Genomic DNA, 19,898 nt, shown 5'->3' with positions numbered 1-19,898 from the left:
AATCCTTGTTTTACAAAGACCTTGGGAAAATATTAGAGGAGAAAGAATGGAAGCTCCTTTTCCCCCTGAACAAACAATAAGTTTGAATCAAAATACTGAAGCTACCCCTTATCTTAACCTTCAGTTACAACGAGTTGAACAAAATCAAGTTACTCTTAAGGAATTAAATTCCGTCATCAGGTCTCAAAATTATACCAATGCTTATCTTGTTTACTTAGGAGAACAATTTATCTCTATGGAAAAAGATCTATTATCCATAAAAAATCTTTTAGAAAAACAAATAGCACGTCAAGATATCATTATTGACCTCATAAATAAACCTAAGGACCAGATGTCCACATCCACTATTTCGGATGTTCCTATAGTTCAACCTCCTGTTTCCATAGAAGGATTTAAAATGGAAACCGAGGGTCAAGAATTTGTTCGTATTTTAGAACAAAAGTTAAAAGGTCTTAAGATCACAGTTATGTCCCATGAAGATTATTCTGAGGATAATAACGAAAACCATATTGATAAATTATCTGATATGTTTGCTAATTTAGACATTAGTAACCTTGACATTAATAATACTAATAATATAAACCCTGTTTATGCTCCTAGGCCTATAGAAAAGTATTATTACAAGCGCCCCTCACCGCAAGATTTGCTCTTTGAGGAATCTGAACCATTCCAGAATTCTTACTCAGGAAAAGCCATTTATGAATGGAATGTTGACGGTCTTAATGACAAACAGATTATAGATACAATCCATAGGATGATCATGTATTCTACTGTTTGTAAGCAACATGGAAATTCAGATAGTTCTATAGCAACCTTTATAACCACGGGATTTGTTGGCCAACTTAGAGGCTGGTGGGATCATTATCTCACCGAATCTCAGAAATTAAAAATTCTTAATCATAAGAAAATCATTAAGGTCGAGCCAGAAACCAGTAGAAGCACTACTTTGGCTACGACTACCACGGGAGAAGAAGATGCAGTGTATACTCTGTGTCTCTCCATCTTACAGCATTTTGTAGGAACCAATGTCCCTATTGGAGAAAAAATCCAGACACTTCTCCAAAACCTTAGGTGCCCTTCTCTTACCCATTTTAGATGGTATAAGGATACTTTTCTTTCAAGAGTTTATCAATTAAACAATCCCAATTCTTTGCATTGGAAAGCAAAATTTATTGATGGATTACCCCATTTCTTTTCTGAAAAGGTTAGACAATCTTTAAGACAGAAAAATGATGGGATAAATATAAATTATTCTGACCTTACTTATGGTCATATAATTAGCACTTGTGTTAATGAAGGATTAACTTTATGTAATGACATAAAGCTTAGAAATCAACTTAAAAAGCAAAAGCTTTCGGAGAAACACCAACTTGGCGAATTTTGCGAACAATTTGCTTTTGATCTTGGAAAATCTCCAGATAATAATAATAAGAAAAAAGGAAAAATTTTCCGCAATAAACCTTATAAGGATAAGTCAAAAAATTCTTATAAAAATTCTTATAAGAATAAGAAAAGGGGTCACTACAATAAAAGTAGACCTAAAGAAAAATCTTTTGACCCTAAAGGTAAAAGAAAAGCCAAAAAACTTGACATAACGTGTCATAAATGTGGCAAACATGGTCACTATGCCAACCAATGTTGGACTAAAAAAGCTCTTAATGAGATAGAAGATGAACAATTGCGTTCTCAATTAGAAAAGGTTCTACTTCTCAATTCTGATTCTGAAAATTATTCTTCAGAAGAGGATATTAATATGATTTATGAATCCTCTACTGAATACTCTTCTGAATATTCTGACAATAATGATTGTCAATGTAATCAATTAGATTACTGGAAATCAATTGTTGATATGAATGGGTTAAATGTTTTAACCTCAGAACAAGACGAAGCTATAAAAGCTATAGAATCTATTTCTAATAAAGAAATAAAAAGAAAAATGCTTGAGGTCTTAATACGAGAAAACTCTAAAAAATATTTTCCTGTTATTACAGAAGCACCTTACCAATTAAGTGAGGTTTTGTCTAGATTTCGACAGTCTAACGTTCGTGAAACTCCTGTTTCTATTATGGATTTAAATAGAGAAATAAACCTCTTAAAGAATGAGATATCTCATATTAAAAGAGAAAACTATGGTTTATCTCAAAGACTCACTTTGTTAGAATCTAGTAATTCCAAGGTTGAACAGATATCTTCAACTAGTAATCCTTCACCTAGTGATGAATTCCTTTCTCTCATTGATAGAGTGACCTCTCAAAAATGGTTTGTTAGAATAACTTTAGTTATTAATAGAAATTTCATATTAGAAAATGAAGTTGCCCTTATTGATAGTGGCGCTGATTTAAATTGCCTTCGAGAAGGAATTATTCCCACTAAATACTTTGATAAAACCACACAATCTCTTACCCAAGCTGGAGGAGATAAACTCACGGTCAATTATAAGTTGTCTAATGCTTATATTTGTAACAAAGATATTTGTTTACCTACTCATTTTATTCTTGTAAAAAATTTAACTCATAGAATCATATTAGGAACTCCTTTTCTGCATAAAATTATGCCTCTAATTAATGTTGATCAAAAGGGAATTACCTCCATTATCAATAACAAAAGAATTACTTTTGAATTTATTACTGATCCTCATACTAGGATGATTAATGAAGTTAAAGATATTCTTCTTAAAAAAGAAAAACAAATTTGTTTTCTTAAAGAAGAAGTAGATTTATTAAATATTACTTCTCAACTTAAGAAACCTGAAGTTCAAAATCAAATTAAATTAATTGATCAACAGTTTAGAGATGAAATTTGCAATGATTTACCTAATGCCTTTTGGGATAGAAAGAAACATGTTGTTTCTTTACCTTATCTTGATGACTTTAATGAAAGTCAGATTCCCACCAAAGCTAGGCCTGCTCAAATGAATCATGAGTATTTGGATTTATGCAAAAAGGAGATAGAATCTCTTTTAGAGAAAAATTTAATAAGAAAATCCAAATCTCCTTGGAGCTGCACAGCTTTTTATGTTAATAATGCTGCCGAAAGGGAACGAGGGGTCCCTAGGCTTGTTATAAATTACAAACCTCTTAATAAAGTGTTAAAATGGATTAGATATCCTATTCCTAATAAAAAAGATCTTTTAGATAGATTAAACAATGCTTTAATCTTCTCTAAATTTGACATGAAATCTGGTTATTGGCAAATTCAGATTAATGAATCTGATAAGTATAAAAAGCCTTTACTGTTCCTTTTGGACATTATGAATGGAATGTCCTTCCTTTTGGGCTTAAAAATGCCCCTTCTGAATTTCAAAATATTATGAATGATATTTTAATCCTTATACTGAATTTATAATTGTTTATATTGATGATGTCTTAGTTTTTTCTAAAACTATAGATCAACATGTTAAACATTTAAAAATATTCAAAGGATTAGTTAAACATAATGGATTAGTTATATCTGCTCCTAAGATGAAACTTTTTCAAACAAAAGTTAGATTTTTAGGTCATGAAATTGACCAAGGAACTATAATTCCTATACAAAGAAGTATTGAATTTGCTTCTAAATTCCCCAATATTATTACAGATAAAAAACAATTACAAAGGTTTCTTGGTAGTCTCAATTATATAGCAGATTATTATGAAAATCTTGCAAAAGATACTGCCATATTACATGCTAGGCTTAAAAAGAATCCTGGCCCTTGGACTGATAAACATTCTCAGGCAGTCCAAAGAATTAAAAACAAAGTTAAATGTTTGCCTTGTTTATCCCTTGCTAATCCTAAATATTTCAAAATTGTTGAAACAGATGCTTCCGACTTAGGCTATGGAGGAATCCTTAAACAAATTATACCTGATACATCAAAAGAAGTTTTAGTTAGATTTACTTCTGGAAAATGGAATCCTGCCCAATCAAAATATGCTACTATCAAAAAAGAAATGCTCTCTATTATAAAATGCATTTCAAAATTTCAAGATGATCTTCTTAATAAGAAATTTTTATTAAAAATTGATTGTAGCTCAGCTAAATCAATTATTGAAAAAGATGTTAAAAATCTTGTTGCTAAGCAAATTTTTGCTAGCTGGCAATCTCAATTATCTATGTTTGAATTTGACATTCAACACATTAAAGGTGAAAATAATTCACTTGCTGATTATTTAACTCGTGAATTTCTGCAGGGAAAAAATTATGACCCCGTATAGGGGAAGAGGCCGCGGTTATGGCCGTGGTGGAAGGGGGAGTAACAATATGTTACCCCAGCCAGAATCAAACGTTTCTCTAATAGGGGATTGGACTACAGTTTATAAAGGTAGAAAAATGCAACAATTACCTGCATCTTCATCTAAAAAGGAAGATATTCCTTCCTCCTCATCTAATAAAAGTACATCTTACAAAGAAATTGCGGTTAATAACCCACCTCAAGAGCAATTGGATTATTTTGAAAATCCAGTAACTGAAAAAATCATGTATATTGATGAAGAGGATATAAAAATCAATCCAAATGATGGATGGTCTATCAAAACTAGATACCTCGAATCAAGAGGATATCCAGGCCTACATGGGAAATCTAGGCCTTACCTAGAAATTCTTCCAGCCATTACCGAATCGGTAACATTTACTCACCATTATCAGAATAATAATCCTGAAAGTTTTATAAACTTCAGTAAATGTCACATTAATAAAATCCTGTTACCAAGAGAATGGGGTCTTAACCCAAATGGTGAAAAAGCAATAAGAGTTGCAGAAGGAAAGTATATTTACTTCAATTACTGGGACTATGTCCAGGCTTTTACTCAAGCCTTTTATTATCAGAATCCCAAGAATAAGCATTCTTGGTTTTTCTCTATTAATCCAGAGATGATTAATAGACCTATACCAAATTGGTTTTATGAATGGTGGACTAAATTTGGTTTGTCTTTGGAAATACTACCCAAAGAATTGCTTGATTTATACAATCCTTGGTGTGACAATAGCCCACTCATTGCAAATATATTATCTGATCATTTAATCACCGGACAATGTCCATTTTGGTTCTTTACCAAATTTCAGATTCCATGGATATGAAGATGGTCAATCACCATATCTCAGGATAAATTCAACATACCCATTTTAGAAAGAAATTTCTTCTATAAATGGTGGAACAAAATGAGTTCCGAAGAAATCCAGAAAATAGGAAATTTAATTCGAACAGCTATAGCTGAAGACCAAAGTAATAAGGTCAAAGAGCAAAGCTCCCAACAAATGTCTATGGGAAATCTGAAGAACTTCTTCTAGAGAAAATATCCAAATGAATCTGAAGATGAAATCATGGTTAGAACTTTGGACCATATGAAGAATCAATTCTTCTCCACTTTTCCAGCAAAAGCATCAAGAGATGAGGATTCATCTATGAAGACCAGCTCTTCCATGGGATCAATTGATTCCCACAGCTTTGACTGTTTGGCAGGAGAAGCCCAAGCAGAGGACCCAACTGCAGAAGATTTCTGGGATGCAATGATTCAATCCATGGCCCAGAAAGCAAAAGAGAAAGCAAAAAATAAAAATCAATAATCAAAGGCAAAAGATAAGAAATAATACTATCTTGTTTGCCATTTCAAAGCAATAATGAAAAAAGAATCAATAAACAAAAGCAAAAGACAAGGTTAATGGAATAAGAATCTTGTCAAAAGCAAAAGACAAGGTTAATGGAATAAGAATCTTGTCAAAAGCAAAAGTTGGCAAAGCAAAAGATAAGAAGGAATCTTATCTTATCTTAAAGGAATAAGAATCTCTTGTCTTTAGGCATAAATGCATGCACTTAGTTTTCTTTTGTAAAAGTTTTTTGTTTTTAGTTTACCTACTATTGTAGGTAAAGGTTACCGGCTTAAATAGTAAGCCTTTGTTTCCCTATATAAGGGGATTTAAGTTTCTTTTGTAATCAAGTTTTCAAATAAGTTTGAAATAAAATTCTCTACTACTTCTCTATACTTTCTCTACCATTTTCATATTTCTTACTCATATTTACCATTTTCATATTTCTTACTCATATTTCGATCCTGCTTCTGCTATATATATATATATATATATTAATATTATATATATATATATATATATTATATATATATAATATTATATATATATATATATATAAACCTACCATTTATTACATGTTAGAATATATCAACACTGAAAAAAAAAGTTTTTAAAATAGGTGAAAAATAAACTATCTATAATCGTCAAAATTTTAATAACATTTTAACTCATTTTTACAAACATTTAATAATTTTCTTAAATTAGAAAAGGCATAATACATTCAGTCCCTTTTCTCAATTAATTTTGTAGTGGCTAAATAACAAAAAAGGAGAATATGTAAGAATAACAAAATGGAAAATTATGATAACGAGAACCTCATAAAAAATGAATCAAGATGTATTATCCATTAAACTTGAACATTTATCAGACTTTAAAAAACACACAAGTCTCTTTTTCTTCGATCTCAATTATTCCTTTCTTCTCCCTCCAAAATCGCGTGGATCTCTGCAAAAAGTTCCTCACCAATAATCTTCTCTCTCTTTCTATCGATTCCACATATTATATACTGCCAATCGATTTCTTCTTCTTAATATCAGAAAGATCTAGGGTTCCGTGCTGAATCTGCAGCTCCGAATCTGAATATCTCCACCGCATTTGTTTTCTTCCATTTCGATTACGCGGTTTCGATTCGAATGCATTGAAATTCACTCGTTACGGTGTTGGAAAAAAGGAAACAAATCAAATTCAGGATTCGTTTTTGAGTTCTGTGCTTTTTTGGGATTTGGTTTTTGAATGAGAGATACGGTAACGAAATTGGTTTAGATGAGTATGGAGGTGGTTACTGATGTGGCGTCATTGGACGTCGAATTGTTGCAGCTTCCCGAGTTTTCCACTCTGGCTCTCAAAAGTAATCTCAATTTTGTGGAGAAGCTATTCGAACAGTGGTTGTCCCTTCCCGAAAGTAATCGATTGGTAATGTTTCTCTTCCATTTTGAAATTTGCACATTGCTAAGTTGCGTTATTATTATATTCTTTAGATTTTTTCGCTTCAATTGTATGCATGCGTGTGCATGAATGATGAATTGATCTGAAATTGGTGATGAGATAGTAACTGTGGTTATCAAGCAATGATTGTTTAGGTAATGAAGGTTTCTGAGAAAGGTGCATCATTTTTACATTAAAGTTTAACTAATTGACACGATAGTAATGGGAGTGATAAGATAATCTGGTGGTTTGGGGGAGGGATATACGGATAGGGGTGGTAAGGGTGTCATGGTTGAATTCTCTCCAATAACATTTATCATTAATTTTTTGGATAGAATAGTAATATCAATGGGGAATGCTTTTGCGACTTCAGTTCAAAATTTGGTAATTGGATACATGGGGTTTTTATAGCACCCGACAAACTGACTTTATGAGAATTATGACTTCGATGCGAGTCTGCTTTTATTCTCAGCATATTAAGTAGTAGTGGATTTCATCTGTTATAGTTTTTACTTTTTTGAGGAACGCCGCTGCCAATTCTTGTAAATCCTGCCTACTCCCGAGTCATGTAAATTAATGAGCTCCCGGTGATACTTGAAATGTAATGTTGGGTTATCATGCCATACCATATTTTTTTTTGGTTTTATTAAATGTTTAAGTTGTTCTTCTGCCTTTTTGCACGGCACTCTTGTTAAATGTGTAGGTAACATCATTGCTCAATGAAGCTAAATCAGGTGTTCCTCTGAATGTTCCCGGGAGTTGCTCTAGCCCAAATGCTGCAAGTAATTCTTTGCCTTCCATGTTTCCTGCTGGCACTGCTCCGCCTCTTTCACCAAGAAGTTCATCAGGTTCCCCTCGCATTGTGAAACAGAGAGCCGCCCCTTCTAATTTGGGTTCTCCTTTGAAAGTTGTCAGTGAGCCAATTAAAGAAGTGATACCTCAGGTTCAACATATCTGATATGCTTTTTTTTTACATACAGTAAAATTCATTAGAAAAAGGTAAGGAAAGCATAAATGGTAACGAGATATCCTCCAAACCAGAAAAAGAAAAATACATCAACGATTAAGAAAACAATTGCCAGCCAACTTGACCTATCTCATTGCACATAGGATATGGAAATTTTAGTCAATTGCAAAACGCCAAAGCAAGGCCATATAGAATCATGTCCACTATACTTCTAGAAAGTGGAGCGCGAGATTTGTATTCGCAAGTATTTTACACCAAAACCAAAATGCCAGAGAATTGCATAGAATCTAAGTTGAAAGAAACCCAATACCCGCCAACACCCGATGAACTTGTCCCAAATAATTTATACAATCCTTTTAAGGACTACTGTTCAGTTCTCTTGGGGCTTTATTCAGTGGCACTTTTCTCTCATACGTGTGTCTGTCCCCTCACACCCTCTCTCTATTCCTGTTGTGTTATGTTATTCTATGTTATACTTACAACATCAATATTTGCCAACTTGCAGTTTTTCTTTCAACACGGACGGCCACCTCCAAATGATCTAAAAGAACAATGTCTCTTTAGAACCAGTCAATTATTCCATGATCACTTGGATGGACTGCAGGTGCATGGTGAGATATCACACATATAACTAGCTTATAGCCTGAAGAGCCAGTTTGTTGCAACTGGGGATAAATGATTTTAAATTAGTCTCATATTACAGTTTTCTAAATAATCAAGAAAAAGCATTCCAAATAAGTTCAGAATTACGCATTCTCCCCTCTTAGTTGAGTAAAAATGACTGATTTTAAATGTTGCTGAAGTAAAAAAGTGATGATTTGTATAAAATTCACTTTCAAATGTAATAAAGCGTTGTAACAGCCGGTTCTGAGAATTGTTTACTTGTTTCCTTGGCATGTCAGAATTCAAATCAATTACTAAAGAAGTATGCAAGCTGCCATCATTTTTTTCCACTGTACTTTTCAAAAAAATTGACAACGGAGCTGGTGTTGTGACAAGGTGAGTGCTTTATTTTTGTGGACACAACTTTTATATCTTGTGTCATGGATGGTGATTCTTGTTTGGGCTGTTGCACTTCTAAGTTTCCAGATGCTGGAGTAGCATCACAATTTTTTGAATCATTCATAAAGACTTTTTCACAACTAAGCTCACAAGTCCTGATTATGGCAGTATTTATTTTTGTAAAAGGATGATTTTGGACTTTCTTTCACCACTGATTCAAATGGAAACTTGTGCCTTTGCTTGGCTTCTTATCGACGCTAGCTATTTCCTCTAGTTCGTTATATTTGTTTGTTTTTAAAAATCTCAATGTACAAACAGAGCTGTGTTTGAATGAGTTACCAGCATCATGATTTTTGTGGATTAATGAATTCTCCAGTACCACAAATATCATCTTAATCTTAAGCCTACAAGTTCTTCAACGTTTCATTATCTTTAATGCTGAATGATTGCATTTTCAGAAGTGAGTTGAGTTTTCGTACAAACCTATATTTTATTTCTAAATATTCGTTAATAATGAGTATTTTTTAGTCCATATACTAATGTGTATGATAAACTTTTGGCTCTGTATTGTCCAAGGCAAAATTAAAGAAGAGCCAAAAACTAAAAGGAGTGACCAAGGTGGAGGGAAGAAGCAGCTCATAATATGCCAGCCTTAAGTAGGAATTGGTATATTTATTAGAAAGAAAAAGGGATCAACTCCTCAATTCATAGTTTTGAAAACCGGACCACCTGGTTTGACTTGTGGAATTGGAAACCAATCACGTATCTGTTCCGTGTAACCCTAGAAACTGTCTGGTTTACCCTGGAAACTACAACATGAAAGTTGTGACATGAAATTCCCGTACCATGTCTGTGTTCAGCAGTTCAGGGGCGAAAGCACTGTCACTGATGGTGCTTCAGCCCATTTGTGAGTATCATGGACCGGTGGTTCCGCATGGGAAGCTTACCCGAGCGACCCAAGACCAAAAACTTGGTTATTGTTTATGATTCACCCCCACTATGAAAGAATCTAAGTCTAGTGGACTCATAGCTGCAATGGGTTGGTTACACAAGTTGAGATCTCAACTTCTATAACTGTCAGCTTCCCCGTCTTCATTCATGACACTCAAAACATTTTCCCTGATTTTCCCTTTATTTTTGCCTCCATTTGGTTTTTCAGATTATGACATTCGAAACTCACCTTCTTTTCTCTATTCTTCCACATTTGTTCCTCCCTTGTGTGGCCCACTGCGGCAGCTTTCAGTTCTGCCTTCACATCCCATGTGTGTACACACAGACATCTGACACGTCAACACCAATAAAAAAAATTAATTGAACGTGATTACGGGCCCATTTGTTTTGACTTTTAAAAAAAATGATTTTTATAGTGTTACATATTTTAGTGTAAAAAAATTTTACAAAGAAACTTTTCATAAAAGTTTCAAATGAAAATTTGGTTTGAATGGTTATTTTTAAAATGTTATTTTAGGTATTTCATCATTTTACCGAAACTTTTTTTGGATATCCAAATTCAAAAAATCACTTAACTTTGAAGCTATTTCAAATAGTTTTTCATAAAAATCATTTTTGAGATACAACGTTTTGAAAAAATTATGATTTTGACTATGTTTTGATCTTCAATAATGTATATTTATGTTATAGAATGAACAATTCAATCTTTTAATTTATAAAAAACAAGTTTAGAAAAACTTGTAATATTGTTAAGAGTCCCACATCGGACAATATATGGCCTGAACATGAGTTTATAAGTGGGGGCAACCCTCACTCTACCAACCGGTTTTGTAGGGTTGAGTTAGGCTTAACCACATTCTTAACATGGTATCAGAGTCTCGTTTAAGATTCGGTGGGCCACCTACTATGGTTTCCGCTATCGGACCATCCACCATTTATTTCCACGCTCCAGATGTCCAGTCCTGCGCGTGAGGGGGTGTGTTAAGAGTCCCACATCGGACAATATATGGTCTGAACATGAGTTTATAAGTGGGGGCAGCCCTCACTCTACCAACCGGTTTTGTAGGGTTGTTAAGCTTGACCACATTCTTAACAAATATTTTGAAAAATATTTTTGTAGAATCCATTTTTAAAAATATGAAGAAAAAATCCATTTTTTTAAAGCTAAAACAAACTGGCCCTACATGTGTCGGTGTCGGACACCGGATACACCTTCCATATGACGTGTCGGTGCTACAGAGCCTGTGATAACTTGGGGACAATCTTTAGACTTCTATTTTTGTACTTTGTACAACTGTTGTGTCTTGTCTGCTACATGATGATGAAGTTCTTTCTGCTCTGTATTTAATGCCTCTCCTTCATCACCGTGGTTCTATTTCTTGATTTAGACATTCATCTTTCCTTTTTATTTTGTTACACAGGTTGAAATCACTTGAGAGTTTCCTTCACAAAACTCCACCAAGTTGCACTTGAACTGAGCCAAACCGAAAACGGGTACCAAGTGAGAGCACAACCTCTTAGTAGCTTCACAGTATCCGATAGCCTCTCTTCTTTACCTGTTCTTCCTAAATGTTGCTTCTTGAGTTCTCCTTTGAAACTTGCAAGCTACTTCTATTCTCCAAGAGTGTCAGGAATGGCATCCTTCATTCTTGTTGACTCTGACAAACTTCTGAATTTGTCGGTACACATGACTCATCGCTCCAAGGTTGGAGCTTCAATACAAATTGATAGGAATTGGTTTTTTTAGTAAAAATATGTAGGGATTAACTTCCCAATTATAAAAATATTACACAACTTCCAGGGTCTGCATATTTCATGCCAAACTCAACTTTCTTTCAAATGACAAGATAGCTTCTCTCTTCCCCTTATCCTCTTGTTTATTATATACATCACACTAACCCTCTGACCTGCTAAACCTAATTAACTAACTAAAGGGGTTACTTGTTAAAGTAATTATGCGTTGATTTGTTGAGAGTGCCTGTTGTTGTGCTTGGCACCGAACTAGAATTCTCCTTGATGAATTGCAATCTTAGTTGGGCTGTATGTTATGTTTCTAGCCATCACACTCATATTTGGAAGTACATCATGTTCAAATACTTTATCTTTTTCTGAATAAAACATTCCAATCTTTGACACTGAATATTTTGCTGGTTGAATTGTTGTGAAATCTTATATTATAGCAAAAACAAAGTAAACACAGTTTATTTGATTCTCTTCTCTCTGTTGGTGTAGGAAACTTGTTGTTGAATAGTCTTGTGCCTTGTACCAAATTTAATTTCTTAGTATTTCTTTATACTCAAATCTGTAATTTAATGTTCCTGCAGGGAAGCATTTATTGATTATTGGATTAATGGCAATATGTTGACAATGGATTTAGCTACTCAAATATTCATAATTTTAAAGCAACCACAGTTGAATTACCTAACTCAGGTTTTTTACTCTGCTTAATTATTCTATTTCGTTTGTTTTCCATTTAATTACCTTCTACTCTCTCAAAAGTGCTCTAACCCTAGTCAATTTATCAAAACATGTCATTCATCCAGGCCCACATATATCCATCTCTTACATAAGAACATTATTGTACTACATTTCAGGATGATTTTAAACCTGTTCTGCGTGAGCTTTTAGCAAGTCATCCAGGCCTAGAGTTCCTGCAGAGCACGCCGGAGTTTCAAGAAAGATATGGTTTGTGATTTTTTATTTATGTAAACAAGTTTAGATTCTTGCAATACTTAGTTCCTTAAAAACTTTGTCTTCCTTGTGTTTTCATTTCACTTTTACTAATCATCAATTTTCTTAATAGACATACCCGGTATGTAGTCCCGTTGTGACAGTAGACGGTATTTTTATGATACATTCCTAGTTAATAATATTAGGTAAAATCAATTCTATGTTTATTACAATCAAGGCAAGCATTAAAGTAAGTTAGACTAACTGGAAATTACCTAAAGAAGAAATGAGACAATTAGTTACCAATACATTTTTCTCTCAAATTTTGTTTGGCATCTTATGTCAGCGATCCAAATACAACAAAAGTGACACTGGATTTGGAGGCACATTTCATTTATCTAGTTCTCATTGTAGACAAAAATAATCTTCACTTTGGGGTTCCTATTTTATTTCCTAAAGCCTAAAACAATGCATAATTCTGTATAGTGAGATTTTGAACTCAATTGAAACTTATCAGTCATTTCTTTTTCCAATTTCCAAATACTTGAATTTAGTGAAAGGCTCTGAGACTTTTAGAGGAATCGTATAGGAATCTGCTTAACTAACTACCCAACCAACTCGCATGACATATATGCACATGAATAGAGTATATATGTGTATCCTATTCCAAGATATAATAATAATTGTTTATTCCACTTCCTATTATGAAGCTCCGACACGCCATTCACACAGCGTGTCACCGTGTCGGACACCGACACGCGTACGACACGTATCAGACATGTTTTTGAAGTGTCCAACGAAAAAAAAATTTAATTGCTGCGGACACGGATAGGACACCTTATTTCAAATAAAGGACACGGTCCAATTCAGAAAATTTCAGAATTTTTTGTATAAAAGTCCTATTAAAATTTTTTCAAATTTTAAAAAATAAATAGCTTTTTTAGATTCCTTATTTATTTATATTTCATTACTTTTGTCTCCACAAAATTCTTTTTTCTTCTTCGGTTATTTTCATCTTTACACACCATTTCTTCAGTTTTCACAAGGTATCTATGAATATCAATTATCATGTTTGAAAGTGTTGAAAGAATTTTTGATTGTTTTATCTTAAATAAACATAAATTTTACTTCTCATTTTAAACTCTTTACAAATTTTGCCCATAAATTGCATTATTATATTAATATATAAAATATATATATAGCCGTGTCCGTGTCCTATGATTTTTATAGTAGCGGGGTCCTTGTGTCCGTGTCCGTCTCCGTGTCGTGTCCCGTGTCCGTGTCTGAGTCCGAGTCCGGACTTCATAGACTTCCTATGACATTATCTATCCAAATATAAAGGAGCTTAATGGTTAATACATTGATTATCATTTGCTTATTTCAAACATTCTCATTCTAATATTATTCAATAAAAAATCTAATTAATAATTAGATACAAGCAAAAGTAACTATTAAAATGAAATACTAGCAGAAGTAACTAGCTGTTTCCCAATCGTAAGTGGCAGGCAGCATTGGCTGCAGCTGTTTAGATTGCTAGTTATTTGTGTTAAAATCTCATTTTCAAGCTAAATCTTTTTGAACGACACATTTGCTTTTTTCCCATATCTGTAATCCTCTTTTGTGCCATATCCGTATTTTGTTCACCTTTACAAGTTAAAACGATTCCAACTTGTGTGTTTCCATCTATACCAGTCTCACTAATATGTTGTCGCCATTATCTGAGGTTCTGCATCATGTGTTAGCTATTACATGACAAAGCTTCTCTAATCATGCCCATCTGAAGCTAATCTTGCCTTGAATGTTTGTTTCATATTTCATCGACATAATACTAGCGCAACCAGTTTATACAGAAATGCCTTGCAGCGAAGGAATACATCATATCTCCTTTCTCTCACTTTTTAAGCATTTTCCGTTTTTAAGTTAATTTTTCAATGAATTATTAGCCAATAAATATAAACCATGCAATGAATTACCATTTATATATTTTTTGTATTTAGTTTCTATTTACTACTTTCGCTGATAATTGAGATTATAATGTATATTGCATATATTTTTATGCATTGAAAAACTTTTCATGCATCTCAGTTTAGGGAAATTCCTAATCAGAGTCAACTTTTGAAATGAAATCTATGCAAAGTCTCGTATCTGGTGATTTTTTTATAAATTGTGTTTACTTGGTGCAATATTCTTAAATTGTTTATCCAATGGCCCAGCTGAAACTGTGGTATACAGAATTTATTATTACATTAATAAAACCGGAAATGGTCGTATGACTCTGAGGGAGCTTAGGCGTGGAAACATAATTGATGCAATGCAACATGCTGATGAAGAGGAAGACATCAACAAGGTTTTGAGGTAGATACACTATCATTTGTATTAACTTCACACATAATGACCCTGTCCTTTTCATCCAAAATGTATTATTATCAAAGGGCATTGTTCGGTTTTACTTTACCTGTTAATTGTCTACAGGTACTTCTCTTATGAGCATTTTTATGTTATATACTGCAAGTTTTGGGAGCTGGATACAGATCATGATTTCTTGATAGACAAAGAGAATCTTATCAGATATGGTAACCATGCGCTTACCTATCGAATAGTTGACAGAATATTTTCTCAGGTTTGTGTGAATCACATGTTTCTTCTATCTTGAGCCACAACCGTAGTTTTTGTTTTTGATTTTATGTTTTGTCATATTATTTATTGAAGATTCTGATTTTGACTTGCTTCAATAATATCAGGTCCCAAGAAAGTTTACCAGTAAGGTTGAGGGAAAGATGGGATATGAAGACTTTGTTTACTTCATACTGTCAGAGGAGGACAAATCATCTGAACCAAGTCTTGAGTTTTGGTAATCATTTCCTTCATTATTGATTTAATCTGTCAGTTTATTTTTTTGGAAAGGAGTTATCAGTCTAGTTGATATGCAGTTGCAAAGTCTAGTTGATGTGCAGTTGCAAATGCAAGGATGGTTTGATGTAAAATTACGTGTTTATATTTTTCTTTATAAGGAACATTCAGTGTTACATTAATCAGTACATTTAAAATTTATAAGCTCACCTCTCCTCTGCAAATTTCTATCCCCTCCATTATTAAAGGGGAGCCAAAATATCAGCAGGGGTTTTACTTCCCTCCCCTCCATTCCCCCCACCCAACCTCTTTTGTAGGTGTTGAATAATAATAATAATAATAATAATAATAATAATAATAATAATAAATAATAATAATAATAATAATAATAATAATAATAATAATAATAATAATAATAATAATAATAATAAAATGCTCTACATTTTCACTTCCCTCTTCATTTTCAAAATTCACTATCAAGCTTCCAATATAATTGACTTTGTGGTTGCTTTACTCCTAAGTTTAATAAATCATCAATGTATAATTTGATTTGAACTTGTCTCAATTGTCTCCATTAGGTTCAAGTGCATAGATTTAGATGGAAACGGGGTTCTGACAAGGAATGAACTGCAATTTTTTTATGAGGAGCAACTGCACCGGATGGAGTGCATGGCCCAAGAGCCTGTGCTTTTTGAGGATATATTATGTCAAATAATTGACATGATTGGACCTGAGGTTTGCCTCTTCAGCTTTGATTGGTTTATCATATGGCATATTCCAAACTTACTTTACTTGCATGCATAGTTTCTGATATATTATATGACATTTTCCTATTTGAAATTGAAATTTTTTGTTTGGCAGGATGAGAGCTATGTAAATCTGCGTGACCTGAAAGGAAGTAAACTTTCAGGAAGTGTTTTCAACATTCTGTTCAATCTCAACAAGTTCATGGCCTTTGAAACTCGTGACCCATTTTTGATTCGTCAGGTGCATAAAATATTTGTTAAGAATTATTGCATTATTAAGTATGGTTGATGTCCTTTTGTGGTAATTGGTACACATATCTTGTTTGAATAGGAACGTGAGAATCCAACATTGACCGAATGGGATCGATTTGCTCATAGAGAATATATTAGGCTTTCAATGGAAGAAGACGTAGAAGATGTCTCTAATGGAAGTGCAGAAGTTTGGGATGAATCACTAGAAGCTCCCTTTTGAAATAATTTATGTAAGTGCTTTTGAAATGCGACTAATCTTCTGAGTATGGTACATGCTCAGATTGGTGTTGTACATAACACTTGAATACAGAAAGTTGTGGTCTTTGTTCACTGTAGTTACCTCGATTAATTCAGTAATGTGACACCGTATAAGATTCTTTTATATTGATCTATATATTTTAATACAGGGATGAAAAAAGATTAGTGCCCCAAAATCTATGGACTGGCCTTTGTTCAGATACTTGACACGGTATCAGCTTTTGAGTTGGATCATACCAGCTTTGCTTCTAATAGTGAGAAATTCCAAGCTTCATTATGGAATGTGTTATTGATGAGCATACTCCAAGAATATTCAGATTTGCTGGTAGGGACATAAATTGATCATGGAAGTTTTGTTGCCTTGTACCAATATCCATGCAAAGTGAGGAGTTTTGCTGAGAAATGATTTGGAAGAATGAATTATAGACACCATTAAAAACATGTTATTATTATTTAGGGACATCTAAGTTGTTAAGGAACTTAATAAATAGAATGATTTTCTCACGTTTTGATCGTTTAGTAGTTTGCTTCAATGATCAGATCTGAAATTCCTGCTGTTCAAGATCTGTCAAAAAGTACATTAGTTTTTCACCTTTGCATTTGATTGTCTTTCAATGATATATATTTTTCTAGTAATTGAAATATTTAGAGAATAATTCTAGACAAGTACTCACTCCAGTCTCATAATAGATGTTCTCTATTTTTATTTATCTTAAATTATTTGTTTCTTTATAATATTAATGTGTTATTTATTATTGCTTTCTACTAACTTACTCTTATTTATTGTATTTTAAATCATATAACTATTTAATTATCTATTATTAATAAAGTTATTTTAATAAATGACATTTGTTTTATCATTGAAATTAATATAATTAATTATTATTTTAAAAATATGAAAATTTGTAAATGACAATTATGGAGTAAAATGTCACTTCTATTTTATTCAGTGAATAATGCTAGACAAATAAAATGTCACTTATTTTTTGGACCAACAAATTAATCTTTTTGAAGGATTATTTGAACAACTTAGAGCATCTTCAATGTCATTGCTGCTTGACTTATACGACATTAATTTTAGACGTAGTTTAAAGAAGTCTATTGGAAGAAAAAAAAGAAGGAAAGAATACTAAGTCAGTATTTTACATTAATATAATCGTTAAGTATTTCTTTCGTTCTACGATAAGTTATCATTTTATACCTATTAAAAAATGATATTTATTATATATTAAAAATGATAAAAATAATATTAATTAAAAAATAAAGTTGAAAAATATATTTATTAGAAATTAAAATAAATAATTTAGTTTAAAATACTATTTTATTTTAAATAAGTTATTTATTGTGGGACAAGAGAGTATTTTTTAAGAGGGGACTCTTCAAAAGTCAATTGATTGGCGTGGGTATTGCTGCGCAGGGTTTGATCAGTTGCTAGGCATTTTCTTCCTAGTATTTTATTCATTTATTTTGTCAAAGTCTTCATTTATTTTTGACTAACTCGAAAAATCTTGTTTAACATTTTGAGGTAGTTGGACGTTTTGGCAACTCCTTCTAGTCAAATTTCAACTTATATAAGTGCATGACCTTATAGTCACATGTTAATTATGTTGAACACGAAACCAAATTCAAAGCTTATTCTTAATACACTACTAGTAAAAATATTGTCAATAAATTATAACTGTTATATGAGCAATTTTTGAAGTAATTATAATTGAAGTTAGACGTTTTTATTGATATATGATGTTTGTTTTATATATATATATATATATATATATATATATATATATATATATATATATATATATATATATATATATATATATATATATATATATATATATATATATATCTCTTTTTATTTTAAAAATTTCTCTATATTTTTTATTTTAAAAATGAATCTATTTTGGTGATTTGAAAATTAAGGTTCAAAATAAGCCCATTTAAATCATATAATCTTTCGAGCTTTATTGTTTCCACTCATATACGTGCTCCTCACTACCTTAAAAAGTCATAAATATCCTTAACTTTCGGAGATGCATCTCAGAACACACTTTTTAAAAATCATTTCTCAAATCAAATTGAAGAGGCATCTTATTACGTCAAAATTTAATTCGAGATGCATCTCCGTATGCGTAAAAGGTAAGTCCGAAGATATATCTCCGTAAACACCATTTATTTAAAAATTAGTGGATTACATCCTCGTGTCAGACCTTCCCTTTTTCTCCTTTTTCTTTTAAAAAATAAATAAATTTATCATCCTTTCAAGTTTTTGAGCTCTCACATCTATTCAAGCTTTCCTAGGAAACTTCTACCAATGATACCCCTTTAGAGAGTTATCTAAGAGGTCCATTAGACACCTCCTTACTTAATCTCTATTCAGACCATACTGCTAAACATCTATAGGAAGGAGAGGTATATTTTTTGTTTTTTTGCGATACATATATTTTCAACTAATTAAATCGATACTGATGGTGATATTTTCTTTTTATAGGAGTGTGCGTGTTTGAAATCGGTAAACCAAAACAAGAAGACATTGGAGTTGGGCCAACCTATTGTTGATTGGTTTCAGGATGTTATCCGCTATTCTAGTTTTGCCGGTTAATGTTATGTTATGTACATGACCATAAACCATGGCATGTAGACGATTCTTGCGGAGGGGTGATATTCAGAGAGGCCATCTTTCCACCTTCCTATAGGCGAGATGACATCACCTTAGATGACATCTCATGTCTTCTACATCTTCCCATAAAGGAAAAATTATTGGGCCACTGAAGGATCGGTCAAGATGATGGTCACCCATTTCGGGACTGACCTAACTAAGGCCTCAAAGGAGATAACTGACACAAGATGTGCTCATGCAATATTTATAAAGACCATCTGTAATGGGCTAAGGATGCCAAAGGTGATGATTTGCAGGTTGACTACCATCATACTTGTGCATTGAGGTGTTACCTCTTGTTCTTGGTTGACAAGTCCATGTTTGTGGACAAAAGTGCAACCTACATCGATGTGGTCTACCTTCAGTACTTCATCGACTTGACTGCGATTCACGAGTACAATTGGGGGGCCACCTGTTTGGTCTACCCGTATTCAAAGATGAGTGAGGGTTGTCTTTGGAAGACAAAGTAGATGACGAAGAGTTGCATGCTGCTTACGATAATCTATTTTTAATAATATTTTGATAATTCATTTGTTACACTTGTTATTATTATTGC

The 19,898-nt window shown here is 32.7% G+C and overlaps 1 protein-coding gene across 2 annotated transcripts; it reads left to right on the top strand.

The window, feature by feature from the left end:
* Positions 1 to 6,392: 6,392 nt before the first annotated feature.
* On the top strand, positions 6,393 to 17,400 carry LOC127098382 (probable serine/threonine protein phosphatase 2A regulatory subunit B''delta). 2 transcript variants are annotated; one of them, XM_051036967.1, is made up of 13 exons: positions 6,393 to 6,975; positions 7,691 to 7,930; positions 8,460 to 8,565; positions 8,857 to 8,953; positions 12,232 to 12,337; positions 12,502 to 12,592; positions 14,791 to 14,932; positions 15,050 to 15,197; positions 15,319 to 15,428; positions 16,006 to 16,162; positions 16,289 to 16,414; positions 16,505 to 16,655; positions 16,833 to 17,400. In XM_051036967.1, the coding sequence occupies exons 1-12, from the start codon at positions 6,826 to 6,828 to the stop codon at positions 16,643 to 16,645; spliced, it is 1,614 nt and encodes a 537-aa protein (XP_050892924.1). In that variant the 5' UTR covers positions 6,393 to 6,825; the 3' UTR covers positions 16,646 to 16,655; positions 16,833 to 17,400. The 2 variants fall into 2 exon arrangements, with proteins under 2 accessions (XP_050892924.1, XP_050892925.1); XM_051036968.1 differs by lacking the exons at positions 6,393 to 6,975; positions 7,691 to 7,930; positions 8,460 to 8,565; positions 8,857 to 8,953 and adding an exon at positions 11,390 to 11,408.
* Positions 17,401 to 19,898: the final 2,498 nt, after the last annotated feature.

The sequence above is a fragment of the Lathyrus oleraceus genome, chromosome 6 (genome assembly GCF_024323335.1).
Source record: "Lathyrus oleraceus cultivar Zhongwan6 chromosome 6, CAAS_Psat_ZW6_1.0, whole genome shotgun sequence".
NCBI classification, from domain to species: domain Eukaryota; kingdom Viridiplantae; phylum Streptophyta; class Magnoliopsida; order Fabales; family Fabaceae; genus Lathyrus; species Lathyrus oleraceus.
Note: the sequence above shows the minus strand (reverse complement) of the source record. Positions and strands in the feature narration are given on the sequence as shown.